The sequence below is a fragment of the Euleptes europaea genome, chromosome 11 (genome assembly GCF_029931775.1).
Source record: "Euleptes europaea isolate rEulEur1 chromosome 11, rEulEur1.hap1, whole genome shotgun sequence".
Lineage (NCBI taxonomy): Eukaryota > Metazoa > Chordata > Lepidosauria > Squamata > Sphaerodactylidae > Euleptes > Euleptes europaea.
Genome location: NC_079322.1, coordinates 52,395,712 through 52,419,403, shown reverse-complemented (window position 1 = coordinate 52,419,403; position 23,692 = coordinate 52,395,712). Strand labels below are relative to the sequence as shown.

At 40.5% G+C, this 23,692-nt stretch overlaps 1 protein-coding gene across 1 annotated transcript; it reads right to left on the bottom strand.

The window, feature by feature from the left end:
• Positions 1-105: 105 nt before the first annotated feature.
• Positions 106-23,656, bottom strand: PEX1 (peroxisomal biogenesis factor 1). The gene is made up of 24 exons (XM_056857630.1): positions 23,540-23,656; positions 21,183-21,326; positions 20,006-20,089; positions 19,672-19,786; positions 18,805-19,574; positions 17,504-17,623; positions 16,719-16,842; positions 16,002-16,111; positions 14,989-15,083; positions 14,206-14,338; positions 13,463-13,559; positions 12,283-12,453; positions 11,151-11,305; positions 10,637-10,826; positions 9,455-9,621; positions 8,550-8,684; positions 6,121-6,185; positions 5,764-5,906; positions 5,581-5,684; positions 4,889-5,065; positions 3,830-4,060; positions 1,319-1,516; positions 944-1,068; positions 106-226 (listed from the first exon to the last, which is right to left on the bottom strand). The coding sequence occupies exons 1-24, from the start codon at positions 23,654-23,656 to the stop codon at positions 145-147; spliced, it is 3,852 nt and encodes a 1,283-aa protein (XP_056713608.1). The 3' UTR covers positions 106-144.
• Between the last annotated feature and the right edge of the window lie 36 nt (positions 23,657-23,692).

The following is a 23,692-nucleotide window of genomic DNA, read 5'->3' as shown; positions in this document are numbered from 1 at the left end:
TTCATTTCAAGGAAATTATTTTTAATTATAGAATTAACAGAGCCAAGTTTAATATGATTTAATAATTTAATAATTTTACTGCAATAATAATTTAATGATTTTACTGCAAAAATTACTTAGTGATCATCATCACATAAACAGCAATTAAGCCAATGTCACTTTCTGTCCTGGTTTGAAAGTTGCTCCAGTGGGCCCTTTCCTCTTTGGATTCTGAAAATTGTCATAGCTAAAAAACAATTGCAGCATATTAATACTAGGTATCTTTGCAGAATCAGCCACAAAACTGTTATGAAAACCAGAAATACTGTGACAGTCACTGCTGTTTGGAAAGCAGATCAAAAATTTTGGATTCTACCACTACTAAAACACCTTTAATAAAATTGTTATATTCATTTGATAGAAACTCGGGTATTTTAGGAGTACTTACTAATTAGGAAATGTTCAATTAAATATATGCATGTTGTAATGGCAAATATTTGCCATATTCAGCTTTTTTTTTGTTTCATCCCCACACTTCAAACCTCACTGCAAGATTTTCAACCCAGATGTTGAACATGTGCCAACTGGTTATGAATAACAAATCATAATCCAAGAGTAATTTGTTAAACTATTGTACCTGTAAGATTCACCATTTGTTTGAGAAATAGCTCTAATTTTAATATGACTAAAGGGACATTATCTGCCCCCCCATATCACAGTGAATTTGCACATGTGACATTATTAAAAAAATGTTCTCTTAAGCTTTGATTCTCCAAACTGAGGTCTTGAACACATGCCCTCGCCTTTCTCATGCCACTAAGTAGATCTGTTTGTCCTTAAGACTATTAAACACCTTTTTTGTTTTTGCTGCAACACATTAAAATAGCTACTTTTCCAGAATATGCAAGGACACATTTTCAGAAAATAAATAGTATGTGTTATTTCCTTTATATACGGTACTTACAGTTCAACAAAATGATTCCAGTCGTCCTGACTAATAGATGGCTTTGTGTTTCCAAGTGCTGTCATTAGGTGAGACTGAGTAATATTTAAAGTGTTCTTGACTGATTGACTAGGAATGACTTCCTCCTAAAACACAAATAAACACCTAGATATTACTAAGAAACAGGAAAATAAATACAGTAGTTGAAGCATATTTAAACAAGCCACATTCGAAATAAATAGAATTTGCTGATTGTGCGCCTGCTATCTGAAACATGGTTTCAGCAGATCATAATTGCAAAAGAAGCAGTTTAACAAAGGGCAATTGTCACTACACACTAAAGGTTTATAAAAAGCAACTGTATAAATAATAAACATAAAATAAATTATTCCATACTCCATTTTTGTTCCTGTAGTTGGCCTTGATAGCACTGATTTCAGCCCTGAGTTGTTCGATTTGTTCTTGATTCAGTTCTTGGTAACCTTCCTGTAAGGCTGTTCTTAACACCAGAGGTTGAGATGATACTAAATCCTTCAAAGATAGGCTGGTCAAATCCTGATTTATGGAGTTTGGTCCAGAGAAACACTGAGAACTCTACAGCAACCAAAGCAGGGAAAAAAGATGTAATAATGATTCAAAACATCGTAATGATAGCAAACACTTCAATAAAAATTCTCGAACAGATACATTATCGACAAGACAACCTTCAGGAAGCGCTTTGTCAATCAGACAAGTTGGTTCTTGTAGGTTATCCGGGCTGTGTGACCATGGTCTTGGTATTTTATTTCCTGACGTTTCGCCAGCAGCTGTGGCAGGCATCTTCAGAGGAGTAAAACTGAAGGACAGTGTCTCTCAGTGTCAAGTGTGTAGGAAGAGTAATATATAGTCAGAAAGGGGTTGGGTTTGAGCTGAAACAGTCCCCCATAGGAAAGGTATTCTTGCCATTTATTAAAGGAGTCACTGATAGGATGGAGAAACTTTTGAAAAAACATAACCTACAAACAGTGTTTAAACCCACCAAGAAAATACAACAGATGCTAAAAGACAAAAGAGACCACCTCACCTCTGCAGGAGTATACCGTATACCTTGCAGTTGTGGACAAGTTTACATCGGGACCACAAAACGCAGCATACAAACAAGGATAAAAGAACATGAAAGATACTGCAGACTTGGCCAACCTGAGAAATCAGCAGTGGCTGAACATGGACTGACACAAACAGGACACAGGGTCTTATTCCAAGACACTGAAAGACTGGACAATTCTACCAACTATTTTGTCAGATTGCACAGAGAAGCCATTGAAATTCATAAACATCAGCACAACTTTAACAGAAAAGAAGAGAGTTTAAGAATGAATAAGGCTTGGCTTCCTGTCCTGAAAAAAGACTGACAAAGACTACAGTCCACACTAGCCATGCAGATTAGCTTTGGATTACACACATTAACAGATCACTTCAGGATACAATGGTCCATATTAACATACCACACCCTCATTGGCACATTACAGGACAATGATTTAGCTCAAACCCAACCCCTTTCTGACTATATATTACTCTTCCTACACACTTGACACTGAGAGACACTGTCCTTCAGTGTTACTCCTCTGAAGATGCCTGCCACAGCTGCTGGCGAAACGTCAGGAAAGAAAATACCAAGACCACGGTCACACAGCCCTGATAACCTACAAGAACCAATGAACTCTGACCATGAAAGCCTTCGACAATAATCAGACAAGTTATTTGTAAAATGAAAAAGTTTAAGTATGAACAAAATGTTTCTTTTAAAAAATATTCTGTATTTAAGGGGGACCTGTTCTGAGCTAGGGGAAGTAAGCTACAGTGAGAGGTAAAGACACAAAAGTCAGGAGGATCAGCTGAATTGATTACTTATTTATTTGTTTGTTTTTTCAAATGTATAGCCCACCCTCATCCCCAGCAAGCCAGGCTCAGGGCGGGTAACAATCATTAAAATATATAAGATCATCAAGTATCATTAAAACACCAATAAAACATCAGTAAAACCTCACAATACACTTATAAACAGGTGGCCTTAAATTTACCTAGGTGCTACCATATAACAAAATATCGGCAGATCAACCCACCACAGATGTTAAGAGAGAAGATGTTGATGCAGCTGAGGGGGGCAATGGATCAGGGGCAGGGTATGTCCTTTGCAATAAGATGGTGCCAGGGCTCCTTCCATGGCATCTCCAGCTACAGGATGTCAGGGTGCTGGGAAATACCTTTTTATGCCTGAAACTACGGACAGCAGCTGCCACTCAGAATGGAGAATATTGAGCTGGCTGAACCAATGGTCTAATTACAAAACAGCTTCGCATGTTCAACTGTACATGAGTTATGGATGCCTCTTCCAGTAATAGACAGTGTTTCTACCTCTATATTGTTGTGTGATTTTTAATGATGTTAGCTGCCCTGAGCGTAGGGCAAGATATAAATCAAAATAGATAAATAAATAAAGTACATATCTCCTGTTTGTGCACAATGTTTCTAAAAATGAGACAAATATATGTATTTGCAGTTAACCTTCATTCATTCTTTCCTTTGGTTCTTCTCCAAGGGAAGTGATACAAAACAAAATAGGCAGGAGTGACCCAAAGTATGAAACAGGCTGTCCTTAAATAATTTCCTTTGTCTAGACCTTAACATATGTCAATTGCTGTGGAACACAGGCAGGATGCTGCTGCAGTCGTCTTGTTTGTGGGCTTCCTAAAGGCACCTGGTTGGCCACTGTGTGAACAGACTGCTGGACTTGATGGGCCTTGGTCTGATCCAGCATAGCTTTTCTTATGTTTTTGTGATACTGACAATGAAGGATTTAAAATTTAACTAGAAATCAATGTTTTCTTTTGTCCATACAGTATCAATTAAGGGAAAGAAGCTGGTTACCATTTCTGATGGAGTTCCATTGCCAAGCTCTGATTCATAGGAGCTTCCAAAATAAAGACGGTATATGTTGGACCTTGGATCTTCAGGAAGTAACTCAGACATTTCAAGGGAGACCAGAGATTGTTCCATCCCCCCTTCTCCATCTCCAGCAGAATCATCTGATCCACTGCTTTGGTTTAAGAAAACCATTGAAGACAGACTGAGATCACTGTCTGAACTAGAACCTATGTCCTGGACAAAAACAACAAAATTAGTAACTATAAACACTATTAGTGTATATTTCTAATAACTTCCAATCAGATGTATTATGCCTTGGATTGAATGATATGTCAGCAGAAGGGCTTATTCCCACCCACCCATACACACACCTGTAGTTCTTTTTGACCTCCTGCTATCGTATACCCTTGTCTGCTAAAGGTCTTGACTGAACAAATGTAGGTCTGACAATTTGCTTTAGTTTTCAAAGTATTCTTCACGACTTGTTGGATTCGGTCTTATTTACTCCCCTGTGAGGTTGGACTGTAATGTTTGTCTACATGTATGCTTAGACACTATAGTATTTTGTGTACGGTTCTTGTCTATTTCATTATATATATTGTTCCATTCTTTAGCCTGGTATTGTTGTTTTCGTTCATAAGTTGCTTTTTACAACCTTATTTTTCATTTTTGACTTATTAGTTTTCAAAGTTGCAAAACGTGTACATGTTTTTTCATTCTTAGCTACATTCTCAACGCTGGGAAAGAGATAATTTTGAATAGATGGATGGATGCCCAGAAAAATTTCTGAACAAACTGATTTAATAGTTCACAGCTTTGATACATATATTTCTATGGGAAATTTCTTCTAAGCTCAGAGAAGTGCTCATCTCATACCTTCAGAAGTGACAAATTGGAAGATTTTGGTATGGTCATGTAGGTTTCACATAACTGGGCCTATATGCATACTTCAGAAAAGGATTCCCTGAGTAGCACAAAAGGGTCATAGTTCTGAAGCTCACTTGGAGTCTGGGATTAGCGAAACAGGGTACAAGGAAACTCTTTAAATTTCAGCGTACTCACCTGGGGCAAGGCTGAGCCCAAACTGGCATGCACTGCCTCTAACTGGGCATTGTACAGTAAAGCTTTTAGGTCCGCTCCTGTGAAATAGTCAGTTTTTGCTGCCAAATGATGAAAATCGACATTATGTGCCAGAGGCAGAGAGTGGCTCAATGCTTTTAAAATTTCAAATCGGGAAGTCTAAGAAATCAAAAAGAACCTCCGTTACTAAAATATGGATTTCTTGCCTTTAGGTACAAAACAATTCTGCAGTCCCTGTCATAGAAGTAAAAATAAGTGCACACTCACATTCACACTCTATCTGGTTTTGCTTTGATGGTGTGATATGATTTTCAATGCCAGTGAAAAATGCTTCACCAACAAGGTCTTAACTTTGGCTGTTTAAGACCAACTCCATTTCAAAAGAGTGAGTGGGGGGAAAAAACCTAGAATAATTTTCTTTGCGTAGAAGTCAAGATTTCTTGGTATGGACTTCTACTAGTCATAATAATAAATTCTGCACCATTTTAATATTTTCTACTTTGAACCTGGATCTGATTCAGCACGACATAAAACTCCAGATTTACGTCTACGCAGTCTTTTTATCATACAGGGTACGGAAATGATAGGAACTACACAGCAAGGGTCAGATCTATTTTGTCTAGCTTTTGTTTTTTCTTTTTATTACTGGTACGGTGGGGTTTTTTTTCCTTTACCTGATCAGGAGGTGGGCAATACAGGCACTTATCCAGCCGACCAGGCCTCAAAAGAGCTGGGTCAATCAAATCAGGACGACTAGTGGCCGCAAGTACATAAACCCCTTAGAAAAAGTAAGAATTTTATTAGTATACCTGCTGAATTTTTTTTCCTAGAAGAGGGAATAACAACTAAATCATTACCTTCTAAGCCTTCAACTCCATCTAACTGAGTCAGCAGCTGATTAACGACTCGGTCAGTTACCCCAGTGTTATCGTGACCTCGTCGAGGAGCAAGGGCGTCAAATTCATCGAAGAAAAGTATGCAAGGCTTGGCTGCCTGTGCTCTGCAATGCAACACAATTCAGACCGAAAGAATGAAGCGAACCTGCCAAGACTGAACATGTGATATCAGCAAGTCTGGCTATTTCACACTTCTCTGACATACACTACTTGGCCTGGCTTCTTCATGTTAATCTCCAGTGATCCAAATAGCTATTTTTAGCACTGATCATGAAAACAACCTAATACCGACACAAGAGATCTCTATCAGGAGCCAACCTGTTAAATATGTCTCGAACCGCTTGTTCACTTGCTCCAATGTATTTGTTAAGAAGTTCTGGTCCCTGCAAAACACAAAGCGCACTCTTAGCAAATCAGACTATTTTGATTAATATTTATGAAGAAGTATAAGATCATAACCCAAAAAGTACCAGTGACGCTGCTGCCATAACAGGACGTTTTGAACATGGCCAATGCCATGTTTTTCAAATGCTTTTGAAAAGTGGGAAAATACGCAATAGACCAAAATGGTCAATCATAAATAGAGGATTTTGTTGTATTCTGAACAAGAATCTGGCATCTTGTTCATGTGATCTACTGAAACCGTGACTCTTTATTAATAAAGTGCACAATTGGACAATTACAAATACAATTGTCCCGCGCCCGGGCAAGCCCAGGCAGCGGGACTACCCGGCGGCGCACTTACCGGGTGGGAATGCCGGCCGGCCGTGGTTGGGGGGGTGGAGCCGGCTGTTCTGCCGCCCGTGAAGCCCTCGGAGGGACCAACGTATTGGTGGGGAGGGGTAGAGCTGGGTGGCACAGCCCCGCGGCCCAGCAGCGGGAGGTCCCCAGAGGTGCCGCATCTGCGAGCCATGCCTGGGCCCCCTGCCCCGCGGCAGCCTTCCCAGGCGGAGAAAGAGCCGGGTGAGGAAGGGATGGGGAGACAGGAGGGTGCGAGCGAGAGAGGCGGGGCAGGAGCCGCTGAACAGCGGAGCTGGAGCTGTGGCCCCACTGAGAGCAAAGGCGGAACGGAGATGCGGGCGGACGATTGGTGGAGCCTCAACAGGGCAGGTGGGGAGGTTCAGGAAGGGTAGGAGCCGGGAGGGGCCTGGCCTATATGACCTGGGAGGAGCACGGAGGCCGAGGAGGAAGAGGGGGCAGTCCGCTGTGGAGCTTCAGGCTCAGTGGAGCAGGGACTAGCCGTGGGTGTTAAGGGGAGAGAGAGAGAAGTCCTCATCCGACCCAACCTGAGGCCAGGGAAGTGACCCAGAGTCAAACAGGCCAGGCCGCAGGGGGTGAAGAGGCAGGGCCCACGGGGCGGATCCTCACAACAATTATTACAAATAAGTAAGAAGACCATTAGGAGGTGGGCGAGTGAACACCTTTTCTTCCTTTCTAGAAGGGAAAACTATTAAGAAAATGTACACGTCTTTGCCAAATAAATTAGTTCCCAAGCTCTAGATGGAGACAATTTGTCCCAATTGCCATACATAATTAAGACTAAAGATGGGATGAAAAATATTTAAACATTTTTTTTCCTGTGGATGCTGTAAAGGATCAGTTTGAACTTGGAATTTATCATATTGAACTTATTCTTTTGCCTGTATAGTCTGATCATAATTGAGAGATGATTAGACAGAAGATACACAGGTCTACCACTGGAGCTTACTCAAGTTTAAAATGCAATTTGGAGGGTCTGACTTGAGAGTTCTGGAAAAATGTATAGCACAGACATTTCATAATTAAACTGGATATTGACCTATACCAGGGGTTGGCAAACTCATTAGTCAAAAGAGCCAAATATCAACAGTACAATGATTGAGATTTCTTTTGAGAGCCAAATTTCTTAAACTTAAACTATATAGGTAGGTACACTGTTTATTAACTTAATAAACTTTAATTAAAGTTTTAAGTCTTAATTAAACTACAGGTTCACTGAATAAAACTTGATATCATAATAGCGATCTTATTTATTGATAAAAATTAAATTGTAAGTCCCTGCCATTTCCCCCTCCCCGTCCGGAGTCCTCGTCTGGAGGCCTGGTCTACCGCCATAAAAGCCTATTGGTAGACCTGGCCTCCGGCTGAGTCCCATTGGGAGGCCAGGTCTACTCATTGGCTTTCTTGGCAGTAGACCTGGCCTCCGGAGGCCCATAGAAGCCAATTGGTAGACCTGGCCTCTGAAGGGGGACTTTTTCCCCTCTTCGGAGTGCAGGTCTACCGCCAAGAAAGCCAGTGGGTAGACATGGCCTCCCAATGGGACTCAGCCAGAGGCCAGGTCTACCAAAGGAAGCCCGCCCCTCCCAACAGCTGATAGGCGGGCAGGGCGGGCCAGGAACCGCCGAGCCGCCCAGCAATCGCGCGGCTAGAGGGGAGAGGAGGCTTCAGCCTCCCAACCATTGAGGGCAGAGAAAGGGGGACCCGGCCATTCTCCACGGCGGGGGTGGGGGGAGAGACAGCGCACCCGCTCGCCTGCTCTCTTGCACTCTCTCTCTCACTCTCTCTCAGGTGCACCGGCTCCGCAGCCCGGCTGCCGGCGCAAGCAGGCGCGAGAGCAAGGGCTCCGAATTAAGTTCGGAGAGCCGCACTCAATGGGCCAAAGAGCCGCATGTGGCTCGGGAGCCGCGGTATGCCGACCCGAACTATACAATGCATTTATTAGCACTTTCAGTTACTGCAACCAGCTCTGAAAAGTCTCAGTCTGTTACCTTGACGTTGATAAAATTCATTCCACTCTCTCGAGCAACTACTCCTGCTAATAAAGTTTTTCCTGTTCCTGGAGCCCCATATAATAAGATTCCTGTTGTGTGTCGTATGGGCAGATTTGCAAATAATTCTGGATACTGAAAATATACAAAATCATCTGCTTTCAAACACACATATTTTCTTGATAAAACACAGCACAGAAGTACTCAAACTATTGTTAGTCATTCGTAAAGTTGTGCTTATTCACCTTATTAATACCCCACCTTTCTCCCCAATGGAGACCCAAAGCAACTTGTATAATTTTCCTCACCTCCATTTTATCCCCACAACAATCCTGTGAGGTAGGCTAGGTATGTTACTGCTCAAGGTCACCCAGAAGGCTTCCATGGCAGAGTGCATCTCTAACCACACCATCACACAGGCTCTCAATGTATGTCATTACTATTGCTTATCAGACATCACATCCTATTAATTGCATTGACTTATTCTGTGTAATCCACCTGGAGCCTCAGTGAGAAAAAGGAGCTATAAATAAATAAATTATGCAGAGTGTGTCTACCACTTTACAAGAATCCAGACTGCTTTGTGAATTCTCCTGTCTCAATTTTCCATGGTTGCTGCTGCTTCCCAGTTCCACCCATAATCCCTAGGGACAAACTAATGAAGAGGTCCTAATGTACAGGCGCTATTTCTTTTCCCCCCTTTTCTCCTCAAAAACTCCTTCAATCCCATCTTGAATGAGAAAAGAGACCCTTGCACATAAGCACATTTCCATGTTAAATTAAGCAACTCACACTTAAGTGCCAGAACGAAGGCATAAGAATGTAAAACTAGTCAATAATCTCTACAGCTGGCAATCACAACTTTAGGAAAAGTTACAGTTTAATGTTTCAAAAAGGAACAGTACCTTTGCAGGTAACTGGATAGTATCTATCAATATCTGCTGTATCTCCTTAAGACCACCAATCCTATCCCAGCCAAAGTCCTGAGGTTCATGAAGGTTAACATTTCTTAAAGACGTTGGAGTGAAACCTTTTAAAGCTTGTTGAAAGTCTGACGTCGACAGAATCAGATCTGTTAAAATGGATAAGACTGAAAAAAAAATACTTTTTTCCCTTTTACACACACAGGATCCTGAGTGCCTCCTAAATCGATCATACCAATAAAGCCCCCGTTCAAATATGAGTGGCCTGATGCTATGATTCCACACGTAAGGCAAAACGCAGCCATAATTACAAGAGCCACCAAACTAGCACAGCTAAGGCACCAAAAGACCCAACACATCCTTGCTGTGGGTGGAAAGAGAACATGGTTGTGGTCATGGGACACTACAAATCATCAGCAGGACCAGAGAACCCTTCCTAATTGGATCAGTGCAAAGTTACATCCATACAACATTGATCATTGACCCAAAACTACCAAGTACCAGGTGCAAAACCCAAACAACAGGTGAACATAACAGATGAAGGTTCTGTAACATATGATAACTGTATAATTGACTGACAATTCCCCACCCCCATCAAGGCACAGCTGACTTATGGTGACCCAGTAGGGTTTTCAAGGCAAGAGACGTTCAGAGTTGGTTTGCCATTGCCTGCCTCCGCGTCACAACCCTGGTATTTCCTGGAGGTCTTCCATCCAAATACTAGCCGGGGTCAGGGCTGAGAGTGTGTGACTGGCCCAACGTCACTCAGCAAGCTTCCATGGCGCGAATGGGGATCTAAACCTCGGTTTCCCAGGTCCTACTCTGACACCTTAACCACTACACCACGCCGGCTCTTGCTGACACAATAAGGCACCTGAAATAATCCCAGCAGGCGCCACAGGTTTTCCCCAATACTTGTGCTACCAGAAAATTGCATGACATTCCAGCCTCGATGATCACAGAATTACTCATAATGCTTCTTGCCTGAGGATATGAACTTGGTGCTACAAGCAATTGTACAGGCTTTCAGGAAAGCTACCTTCTTCAGTATGGGCACCACTGCTGTGATCGGCTACCCAGTTCAATCTCTGTTGCTCTTGGTTTTTTAGGTTGGGTTTCTTTCCCCCTTTTTTTGTTCAGTAAAATCAAAACTACAGCACATACCTTCTTTTTTGCATGGTCTCCTCCTAAAAACAAATGAATGTATGGCACGATCAACTAACATGGTCAAATCTCTAGCTACAAATCCTTCCGTTTCCTTGGCAATTTGATGGAGATCAAGATCACACAATCCATCCAGATTGGAATTAAGTTTATTTTTCAGTATGGAGTTAAGTATTTCACATCTTTGCCCCTGTAAACAGAACATGCTACAACTTTATCTGCTATCCAACAACAAAGAACTGAACAAAAACATGGAGAAAATAACATTTCAAAGCCCTTCAAAAAGACTAATCCTGAAAAAACAATATGTCAATAAGCTCTCCTTCCCTGGAGATTTTTAAGCAGAGGCTAGATGGCTATCTGTTAGCAACCCCGTAAACATAGTCTGCCTAGTAAACATTCACGATGTGATGTCACTCCATGGGTCAGTAATGACGTGGTGTTTCCACGAGGGGCTACCTTTCCTTTTTTTATTTTAAGAGAAGTTGCTTAGTCCAAATTATATTAAGTTTACCTGATTTGGAGCCTGGATATGCTGGAAGCATTGAAATATGTGATTTCCTTGGGCAGAAATTATGGAAGAATGTAGTAATCGTTCAGACGGACTTGTGGCCATCAGTGTAATCAAGCTGCGGGTGGAAATAGCTTCTTTTATCACATCTTTCAATACTGGAAGTGGAAAAATAAAGGAGCTCAACTTTTAACTATCAGTGCACATACACTGATGACCATATAAAACAGCAACTGCACCTATTTTCCTTAAGTTTTACAGAAACATAACTATCTTTTTCAATGAGTAGCTTGTTTCAGTGGAGCATGTTTCATGTGGTATTACTTATGTCAACAGTATATAGTCTTATGTGGAAAGCATAGTTTTTTTCTATTTCTTAAAAAAAAACAGTTATACCCTGTAAGCCAGTACTCTTAACTCTGCAACAAAAACAGAAGCCATTCTAACATAAAACAAAACACAATGAGTTGGATCCAGAAAACCACAAGTGAGATCTTTGCCATCTTTCCCTTCCCCACTCCATTCCCTTGGCAAGACCACTCTTAGAGCCAGGAGGAAGGAAGAGTTGGCATGACAGCAAAAGCTCCTGCAAGACGGGAGCAAATTCCTACCAATTCCCACTACCCTTGCCAGCTGCTCTGTGGATCATCCCACACTGTTCCCATGAGCGCTCCAACCCTCGAGTGGCTTTCCTGGACCGTAGTGGAAAGGGAAACCTGGCAAACCTCCACTTCGCAAGAAGAATTCTGGTCAAGATTCAGTCCAGCCCACTGTACAAATGATTGCGTTGTTTGCTGGATTGTGCTGTTACTTGTGGCAGCTGTATTACTGAATTTTACAAGAAAAGACAGATCTAGGAACATCTTACATACACAAACAAATGGTACAGATAAAGTAGCAGAAATGTGTACGACATAAATTAAATCTATAACTTGCAGGCACATTCGATCATGATTACTGTTCATTTAAGGGGCATCTGAAATATTACACTGATGAATTGCCGGAAGGAAGGACAACAAAAAATATCCAAGCATTGGTAGTCAGATACAAAACGTTTCAGATATAAGAGAGTCATACAACAGTTGCTAAAAGAGCAGGTTTAAAAAAAAAACCCCGAGAGGAAGCAAGTTTTTACCATGAGCGAGGCGAGTGCTCTGCACTGCTTCAGGAGTGTGCTCGTGCTCTGGAGTAAGGGGAATCCCAACCATGTGATCAAGATCATCCAACAGAATAACTGACGGCTGTCTCCAAACCGCCTCTAGGAAAGCCTCTTCCAGTTTCTTCCGTATGTTTTCTAATCTTTTCCCTGTGACAAAAATATACTGTAACAAGTATAGGGATAAAATTATCGGGCTTCCAATTATGGCGGATTGGAAGATTAAGAAGACAACTTAGACTTATATGATTATATCCCACATTCTGTTTGCACCAGGGAGCCAGCACTATCCTTTAATGGAATTATTTCTCAGTATTCCCCCCCCCCATATTTTTCCATAACACATAGGGAGAGCAATGAACAGGCTGAGGTACAACTCAGGGAAACCCTGGTTCAAATCTCACTCCTGGTATATATTTATGGTTGTCTGGCTGGTGCCGTATCAATAAACATTTACAATCTCACTCCTGGTATGAATTCATTATTTCACCTTAAACAAACTCTCTGATCACAGCTTCAACTCCTTTGAACACCTGTGCAATATGGGGCTAATAACATCGGTCTACCTTAGGAGTAAGGACTATAGTATGGATTCCTGTACATGAAGCACTTTGAACAATCTAAAGTGCTATATAAATGTTGAGTAGCATTCTCCTCACATTATGATATGGACAGGAAAGGGAGAGGCAGGGGAGCTAGTCTATCTATTGCAATGACCACCAAGAGAGAGTGAGCTTTTTCATTCATAAATGGGTTAAGACGTAGACAGCCCTCTTATTGACACAAACTGACATCATAGGCACAAACTGTAAAGTTAGATATTCCCTAATTAGGGGAGGACGGGTACAAAAGGCTTTGCTGTCCAAGGAGATTCTTAAAGAGAAAGAACTCTGGTTAATCACATACTCACACCAAGTATAACAGCTGCAAGACTTAAGGTATGAAGATCAAAGCCAGAGTAGAGGGCTGTGCTTGGAAACGAGAGCTCCAGTTTCCCAGCTAAGTCACAATGCTCATGGAGTGGCCTTGAGTAAAACACTTTTTCCTTATCTTAACTTAATTCTTACAGCCTCAGTTGGAATTTTAGAAATGCTAAGAATAATAAAATACTTTGTATGCTGACCAGTGCAGCACAAAGGGCATAAAACTGTACTCTTACCTTTCAAAGCTTTACAGTCAATTACTTCCACGTGAGCATCTAGTCTGTCAAATGCTTCCTTGCAGAGGGCCTTTGCTAAAGTTGACTTGCCGCATCCCTATAAAATAAACTGGGGGATAAAACCTTCTAAAACGAATGAAGTAAACTACTATATATTTTTTTCCGATGGGTTCTTTTTACTCTGAATAAATACTGAAAGGATAAAAGCCACCAAGAATTTGCTGCACACAACTGAGAACTGTAACCGGAGCCTTGAATCCCTGACGCCACATGGCAGTACCTTCAGCAGAGGATTCACTTAACCTTTAGCGCCTGGCCACTGATTGGTCTTCGACCAGCCAAATTTTGTTATTAGGTACAGCCGCATTACAACCTACTCAGCTCATCTGATTACTGCCAGGTTCACGGTACCAAAGAACAGCCAGAAATCATTAATTTTCCTCAATACACTCAGACAATGAATTGCTACAGACAGTAAACTATCACACAGATGGAATACAGGAAAGAGGGGGAAATATGTTATATGCACTTTAAAAGGTTGCATAAATCACTAAAATGTATTGTAGAGTATCATTCTACAGTGGCAGGAGGAATGAACTGTATAATTTAAGGTATCATTTAATTCGTATTTAAGCATTTCGTGGAGCAAATGAGAAATGGGTGTTGGTGCATACAGAAGAGATTAATTACAAAAACCAGTGTTTCTTAGATGCTTATAGGTTGATAAAAATGCAAACTTTCACCTTTGCTCCAGTAATCAGGATACCACCACTGAGCAGCCCTACAGATACGGTGGCTAGCTTTTGAGAAAGCGGACGTCCCAAAAGGCTGTGTGAGATGTGCTTCAACGATGATGATCCTAGTTTATCTACTCCTCTGAAAAACAAGATTTAACAAAAAAAATAGAATGCCTTACCTCCTAGCAATATAAAATTAGATGGGCTATTTGATAACGTTATCTTCAAACAGTTATCTTCAAACAGTTATCTTCAAACAGTTATCTTCAAACAGTCAAACAAATAGTTCTGGAAAGGCACCCAATCAATTCAGTTCTGTCAGTTATACCATCCATAGTTGTGAGAATTGCAAAAAACAAAAACAAAAAACGTGCAGAATGTTTTTGGCATAATCACCTTCTCCATGGGAGTGAATAAACAGCGCAACACATACAGAGAGATATCGCTAGAGGGAGCACAGTCAGATCTGCAGAGCCTGTAATAGAGAGCACTGGTATGCTAATCCAGTGTTTATGCATGTTTTGTGTCTTAATCTTATTCTTGAAAAACGCATAGTTTGACTCCTAATTTTTTTTTTTTTGGGCTCAGTGAAATTAAACAAGTATTTAAATGCAGACAAGAACTAGGCTCAAGTTTCTGGTGACTGCTATTTCTCCCTCTCCCTCTGAGAGTTGGTGACTCTCAGGTTGTTCAATAGTTTTGATACTGTGCATGTCTTTTTTTTTAAAAACCTCTAATTTTTTATAGCTTAATTATTGTTAAGATTTGTGATACTATCAAACATCTCACCCTAAACAGCTCAGATTGAGCCATGGAAGGGGCTGGTCACAAGACGACTGTGTACTGTCACCACTGGCTATTGAAGTCACAGGATGTTTCATGACCTGCACAAAATAAGTCAACTGTTATTCAGAAGCGGAATATGTTTTCATAAGAGGAAGAACTGCACAGAAGGGCAGCACCAAAAAAGGTGAAAACAAGACAAAACAAAAGGTGCACAAAGAATCTTCAGTATGTTGTTTATTCGATAGTCCCGACACATTTCACGTCAAAACGCTTCCTCAGAGGATCAAACCTCGCTTTCAACAGCAGCTCTGAAAGTTAATCAAACTGCAACCAATTTTGCAAAAATAAAAATAAAAAATGGTTGTAGTAAGAGGAAGGCCAAATTCCCCTCTGTGATTTTGTCCCCCATGAGCCATTCCAACCTATACACTGGTTAAAAAAACTTAGTACTAACATTTAGCACTGGATTAGGCTATAACATAAAATCACATGAGAGAAAACCTGCACTTCAAAAAGCACAGGAGCATAGTGTAATTATCCCTTGGCTAGAAACATGGAAACACTCAGGACAGAAAAGATAAATCATTGAACTACCAAATTTATAAGATTTCATATGAAATACTGCATTATTTTCACATTTCCTCTTGTCTTCAACTCATCTAAGCTCCTCTGTGCTTTGATTTCTTTCATTTTTAAATTTAAAACAAAAGTTGCCATTAAAACTACTTTCAGGAAACCGAATATGCAGTACACTTTAAAAAAAAAGGAAGACAGCTATAAGTTAATTTTGGAAGGGAAAGCCTCTGATACAAACACTTTTTAAATCATGAACACTGAAGATGAAACTGTGATGGGATTAATATATAAGAAGTTCCCCCCAATACTTCAAGTTATGGATATACATAAGGAAAATGAATACAAATTACTCTGCGCCTAATAAATGAAACAATTTGCTCTGTTTTAGCCAAATGCAATATAATTTAATCAACTGGATACCTTTAATAAGTGATATTTACTTGTATATTTGCTTTCTGCAGCAAGCTGGGACTCAAGATGAAAGTATTGTTTGATTTCTCTTCTTCATTGTCTGGAGAAGTGATTATACTGAGGACAAAGTCCTCCGTGCCTTTCAAAACACAATGGACACATTAACTTTCTTGTGATTTTAGGATTCTGTAATATACACTGAATTAATCAAATACAATGCGAACTAAGTGTGACAAATGTATACAGGCACTTTTTGAGACAGAAGGTTATAAAATAATCTACAGATTTGATAACTGAAGCATTAATTAACTGGCAGGGACCAAATATGGCGGAATAGAGTAAAGCTGAGAGTAAACATCTTTATGTATTGAGACTATTTTAGTTTTGATGTGTACTGTACTACAATACTCCTTTCCTTCTAACAGTGATTAGTAGTATTTCAGAACAATTTTGACAGTACACCTTCTAACTTCAAGATGTAACTCTGTTTAGGAGTTCACTGATTATTACACTGTAAATTATCTCTAATTTCAATATTACAAAAAAAGCACATTTTTTAGATATGTAAATGTATTTACAAGAAAAAGGTTAATAATTAATTAATTGGCTTGAAGGTCAATGACTAATTAGCTAAAAAGCCTTTAATCTGTGAATAATATTATTTAAAAGTAAATGTAACACAAAGAAACATTCAAAATCAGCCAGCAACACAGTCATAGTCACACGTAAGAAAACAATTTGCTTACTGTCTTTAAGTGCTAATTGTATATCACTTTGGTCTTCTATTATCAAAGGAAGCGTGGTGGTACTAGAATCCTCCAGCCATAAAATAAAGGCATTTTTAATGTCATCTTCATGGATATCTTTATTCTAAAAAAAAAGAACGAACAGGGGGACTGTTATCCTAAAAAAAATATTTTGCTCAACTTCAGCAAAAACAATTTGACTGAAAAACAGCATTTAGATAGATTTGTTTCCCATTTGTTCATATGTCTGTGAATCAGATCAAAATGTTAATTTGTGAATAAGCATCAACAGAAAAATATTTTGTAATCTTATAGTTAGATCCAAAGAATAGCCAGCATTGCTCGCAGACCTCATCTTTGCTAGTAAAGTGTCTTGGGTCCACTCAAAAGTTACTCCTGATGGTCATGAAGGACCTCTGGAAATAATGTGGACACAGCATGGGGATCTGCAGTGGGAAAAGGGACTTAGTGGGAATGTCTCCTCACTCTTGTGCAAGCAGAAACAGAAGAGGGAGTTTGGATCTAACCCACCAGTCTTCCCGTGGTTCAATTTATGGCACACCACAGAAGGAAATTAAAGGAACTGTTCGACATAATAGTATGTTTGACAAAATGGTGCTGTCTACAACATAAAGCTGCCATAGAAAAATTATTTTAATTAAAAGAAAAAGTGTAGATTAAAATGCATCTGAAATAAATTATGCTAAACAATATGAAGTTCTCCAAATATACACACACAAAGCTGGAAACAAATGAGCAAAACATGAACCAAAAAACAAACTCACTAGAGTGCTCTTGGGATACAATTTCAGAGATGCTGGAATTTTAGGGTCTGAATTCAGTGAAGTTAGTCTGACAGCTGTGTGCATTTCTATCTGCAGTCTCTTTCTCAAGCCATCTGGTATCTAAAATACAGGTAAGAAAAATCAAGAAGTATCAGAACACAGCTAATAACCTTAAGATTATATTACAAAAGGCTTCACATTCCACTGAAGTATCTTTATTGTACTATAAAATACTGTACTATTATTGTACTATATCTTTGTATAATCTAAGAACCTTATTTTTTTTAAAAAATGAATTTCTGATTAGCATTTGAAAACTTTATTTGTGAGATGTTTCCTTAAAGTAGCATCCTTCTCTATCAGTTGGACAATATACTTGCCAACTGTGGTTAAAATGAATAGCTAGCCTTCACCATCCCTGAGGGACCAGGTTCATAAACTATGAGTTCTTCTTGATCCAACATTGTTTCCTCCGTTTTAAACCTCTTACAATGAGGCCATGCTTAGGAAAATAATCTTTTGTGGCCAGAAGATCAGCAGCTGCCACAAATATAACCTCATTTGTCTCCTAATGGAGTCAGATTAAAAACATTTTTATTCCACCAGGTTTTTCAAATGAGGCTCCTGAAATCTGAGGTGCAAGATCTACTTGTTTCTGTTTAATTTTAAACAGTTGTTTAATTTATTTTATTTTATAATATGTTACATCTTAATCCATCAACTGACCTATCAACAATTGTTAAAAAGCAGTGTACAAATATTAAACAAACTGAAGCCACATACCTTGCTTGCAATTTAGTTTTATTGATTCAACACAGAATCACAGCGTAAACGTTTAATTGTGCAAAACTATGACACCTTTAAGTAGAACTTCTACAATTCACAATTAAATTCTTAGGTTGTGATCTCAAGTAGACTTCTGTGGAATCAATAAAGGAATGAAGAAAAGCTTTAGATTTCAAGACACCCTGACTATTAATAATGTCCAGTCATGAAATTTAGGTTTCTAACTAGATGTGATTATTTCAAAAATGGACTTCGACTATTTTTTTTCTAAAGCTGTTTTGGGGGAGCAGTTCCTACCAAAGTAATGGAACTATGCTAAAAATAATTATTGGGATTGAAAGCCACAGCCTGAAACTAGGACCCTGAGCACACTTCTAATCAAACTCTATTGAAAATTTTGGGGCTTATTTCCAAGAAAATGAAGATACAATTGTGTAAGCTGCTTTTCAGCATTTTACTTAAAATCTTTTAAGATATTTAATGATTGTCCTGCAAGCTTAAGAAATTGGACTAACCCAAACCCTTCCAACATGCAATTGCTCCACGTTGTTACTAAACATGATGGCATCCTTTAGATCTTCAAATCCGTTCCATATTATTTGTACCACAGAGATCTCACAAGATTTTTTATTTTCACTAGAACCGAGCTGGTTTTTGTCTTCTTTGTTACCCATCTCCTTTTCTTTCTTTGATATTAAATTTTGTTTTGATTCCAGATGCCGTTGTCTTGGGGAAAGAAGTCTACTAAGCTTTCCATAAGATACTTTAGTATTGGCGTCTAAAGTAGTGAATTCTAGATTCCACGGGAACACGTGAACTGCACTGTGTTTCTGAAAAGCACACATGGCTGAAGTGCTTTGAACACTTGGGGGCTGAGTCTGGCATACTCTGAAAATAGAATCCATGTGAATCAAGTTTAACAGGTTGCTTTTGACAGCACTCATAACACCACAGTCATCAGAAGTTTGCTGGTTCTTGTCAGATGTGTAAGAGAAAATGTTTCCTATTAAATTCCATATGTTTGGCAGCACAGTTGAATTGGATGATGCTTTTGCATTTGGCGTATGATCTTGGACTCCTGTGTTTAAATTCCTTTCTTTGGCACACAGTTCCTTCGTTTCTTCTCTTTTATCCAATTTGGTTTTAGAAGCATTGTCCCATGAAACGTCACTTATGGTAGAAGGCAGCATGGTGGAGCTTTCTTCATGCTCACGTACTTTTGGTTGTATGGAAAGCTCTGTACGAGGTTCAAGTCTTCCATAAAGAGAAGCTGGTCTTAGAGTTACTGGAATTAAGAGAAGGGAGGGGAAACTTTATACATACTACTTTACAATTGTTCATTTGTAATGAATGTCATAAAAAGTGCTTTCATCAATACTTACCAATTTGGATATAAATACAAGTGTGTTGTTCAACCCAAACTGGGAAGATAGCTTTGGGAAACACTATTCGAATTTGATCAAGAAGACGGCTTTCAAGAGAAGAAGCATGCAGCTCCTATAATTTTACAGCATGTTAGATAACTTATTTCATATATACCTGAGCTGCGTTTCATGATAAAAACTGAAAGCTTATCTACAGAACTCACTTTAAACCACTAAGCACAAAACCCTAATACACAGAAACATGAACTTTGGGAGAAAGAGAACAGGAAGAAGAACAAAGTTGTATGTTAAAATCATCAGGAAGTATATTTAATTTAAATTTGTTCATTACCAGTATCTCCCAATCATCTGCTGAAAGGGGTTCAACTTCTACTTGCTGACAGGACAAGACCTGGGAACACGGCTCGAGAAATATCTGACAAACAATAAACCTTTGTGAAACAGCCACTCACAGAATTGCCAATATTGATATAAACAGCAACACACTAGGAACTAAACAGATATGTGATCATCTAGCCCAGAAGAAAAAATTAAGAGATGAATCATGGGACTTCCAGTAGATGCACAATTCACAGGCACTTGCATGACAGAGCAGTGCTTCCATCAAAGTGGGAGAAGGTTGAACATTTATTAAACTGTCATCACCAATTAATATATTTATCAATATATATCCTTCTCCAATATTGACCTTAGTCAGATCATGAGAGGGAGGGCATCTTGGCCATCTTCTGGGCATGGAGTAGGGGTCACTGTGGGGTCTGGGGGGGAGGTAGTTGTGAATTTCCTGCACTGTGCAGGGGGTTGGACTAGATGACCCTGGTGGTCTCTTCCAACTCTATGATTCTACGATTCTAACCTAAGGCTGTACACATCAGGTTTCCAAAACATCTTCTATCCAGGCACTGACCAGACCAATAGTTGCTTGGTTTCAGCAAGATTGCTGCATCGTGCCTTCAAGAACTTCCATGGGTCCACCAATGCTGGCTTGTTCTCTCAGACAAATTCACAAGCCACTTCTCAAACATCTCCATATTTTAAAAGGCGGTTTGAAGTTAGGTGCAGGACATTATCAAAGACCAATTGGCTGGAAAACAAACCCGGTGTGTATGCATCTGCTTGTGCATGCATTAATCAATGAATCGCAGACTATCACTCCGATAAAGCAAGGATGACTGATGTACTGAAACAGGTTTCAACACAACAATCCCGTTCTGGATTAGGCTGTGCATGCAAAAGAGCATGCCACGTAAGGACAACAATAGCTACATTCAGTACTTATAATTGACCATATTCCTTCCAAATTGATGGCCAGTGCTGTCACTTCTGATCACCACTTATCTCCCATCATAGATGTTCAGTACTGGCAAAACTAAGAGCACCGGCCTGTTAGTCACTGAGATTCTTGCACACAGTTACAAAACCCACAGTCCTGGGAAAACACAAGGCCCTTGAGAATAGCTTAACCAACATGTTTGCCTAGTACACAAATAAAAATCTGTATTTCAAACCTGTTGTCCATCTGTGATGCCAAGTTTCTCTGCTAGTTGTCTGTTTATTTCAACAGTGTTTTCACCATGCTGACCACAGTGTCTGATTTCAATCCAGCCTAAGAAAACACGCTGATGCCCCCAGGAAGCTTTCACAGCTTGACCCTATTAAACAAACAAACAGAGGTTAAACAACATTTAGGTATATATCATCCACAAGTCTTTTTCTTGTGTAAGGAACACAGAACAGTTCTGAACAGGTTCTGTAGAGGACAGTCCTTAAGCAATGGTGAGCCTCTGTAAGTCAGGCCTGTGTCTCACATGACATGAATGCATGCTAGTACATACTGTAGCTGAGGAACAGAATAATGTGTACTTTTCCATTAACACAGAAAGTTTTAAAAGCATAATCTAGATTTTTCTGGGAAGTAGTTACTGTGAAATTTATACATAAATAACACTTTCTTGGCCTTATGAAGCTGGTGAGGGAAGCCAATCTAAGCTCAGCTACCTATTTATTTACTTCATTTATACCCCACTTTTCTCCCCAATGGGGTCCCAAAGCGGTTTACAACACTATTCTCTCCTCACAACAGCCTTGTGAGGCAGGTTATGCTGAGAGTGTGACTGGCTCAAGGTCACCGGGCAAGCCTCCAGGGCAGAGTGAAGATGTGAACCTGGGTCTCCTAGATCCAAATCCAGAACTCTTTACTACATCACACTGGCTCCCAAACAAAGTATGTACCGGTATTCTATTACAAGAAAATTTGCAGAACATAAGCACAAAATTGTGTCACATAAGATTTTTTTTGCCTTAAAATAGGATGCAATTCCACTAGCATGGTTTTCCCAGAATCCCTACACAAATGTATCTGTCAAGACTGTGTGGAAGGTACTGCTATCCAATATGGTCAAAAGGAATCAACAGAATCAGTATAATGTCATATCAGGTCCAAGGGCCTTACACTTTCACTAGGTCTTACAACGAAGATTTTCTGCTGGAGAAGTTTCTCACTCCCAATGCTGCAGCGAGTGTAGGATCCAGCCTTTACACTTTCTGCACATCTTTTGGAAAGCACACAAGCTCCTTCTTGTACTAACAGTACAGCTCTAAACAGAAACACTACATTCTACGCTCACTAACGTCAATGTACTTAGGAGGATGCAACTCTGCTTAGGACTGAACTGTGAATTCATGTTTCTCAGATTCCATGTACCCTCACTTGTTGGAGGAAAGGTATAGTACCAAGGGGCCCCTCGTTGCTACCACAGCAACCTGATGTTGGGGTGGTGGTAAGATGCTGTCATGAGAGGGACCTTGGAGAGGGGCCGTGGCTCAGTGGTAGAGCATCTGCTTGGCACGCAGAAGGTCCCAGGTTGTCCCCGGCATCTCCAGTTAAAGGGACTAGGCAAGTAGGTGACGTGAAAGACCTCTAGCTTGAGACCCTGGAGAGCCGCTGCCAGTCTGAGTAGACAACACTGACTTTGATGGACCAATGGTCTGATTCAGTAGACGGCAGCTTCATGTGCTCATGTGTTCAAATATTAGGGGAGGGGCCGTGGCTCAGTGGCAGAGCATCTGCTTGGCACGCAGAAGGTCCCAGGTTCAGTCCCCGGCATCTCCAGTTAAAGGGACTAGGCAAGTAGGTGATGTGAAAGACTTCAGCCTGAGACCTTGGAGAGCCGCTGCCAGTCTGAGTAGACAATACTGAGTTTGATGGACCACAGGTCTGATTCAATATTAGGCAGCTTTATGAGTTCATGACGGGGAGGGGGGGCACCTCAACATCACTAAGGGACTCTGTGGGAGGACAGCACACACAAAAAAGGTGTCATGGTGAGATCTTCATTGATGTGGTAAAATGGTAAAATGGTTTGTAGAGGAGAAGGAGACCCAAGACCGTTGTTTGCAAGAAAACAGTTATTTATTCGGAGCAGCTGCTACCCAGAGCACTCTACTGAGTAAAAATCTCTGAGCCCCGATTGCACTGAGGAAGGGATATTTATCCAAATTCAAGATATGACAACCCATCAACATTCAGGGTAAAGCTGATAGCACTCCAGACATGGAGGCGGCAGTACAGTCACAGTTTCACCCAGTTCTTGTTCTGGTTTACTGTAACCCTCCATGACTCTTGCCCCAATTCCTTAGCACACAGACACACACAGATATTCTGCCCAGCAACAAGCTATTCCCTGGCTGTCCTAATACATTTCACAGAAAGGAAAAGAGATTATTGCAAATTGCTAAACCAGTGGATCTTCCATAGTCAGGGGAAGTCTACCCTGCTGTCTCATCATCTACAACTTCTCACGATCCTCTTTTCTCTGCCCAGGCCCCGGATGAAGACGCCCCCACCCACCCCCCGCTCCTATACCTGCTGCAGACGGAGACGGGACGCTAGCGCGGGCGGCAGGTGCAGGAAGCAGTCCCGGGCGCCGCTCAAGGAGACGCTCACCGCAGCGACTCCAGGGCCGCCCCCCAACCCCCACATGGCGGCCGCAGAAGTCTAGGCGCATCCGGCGCCCCG

Bases quoted from the DNA above. Each gene is read 5' to 3' on its own strand.
- PEX1 (XM_056857630.1), bottom strand. From the start codon at position 23,656: ATGTGGGGGTTGGGGGGCGGCCCTGGAGTCGCTGCGGTGAGCGTCTCC. The intron at 20,090-21,182 runs GTTTGAAATACA...ATTGTTTGTCAG, and splicing joins GCATCACAGATGGACAACAG to ATATTTCTCGAGCCGTGTTC. The intron at 5,685-5,763 runs GTAATGATTTAG...ACTTTTTCTAAG, and splicing joins TGGAGTTGAAGGCTTAGAAG to GGGTTTATGTACTTGCGGCC.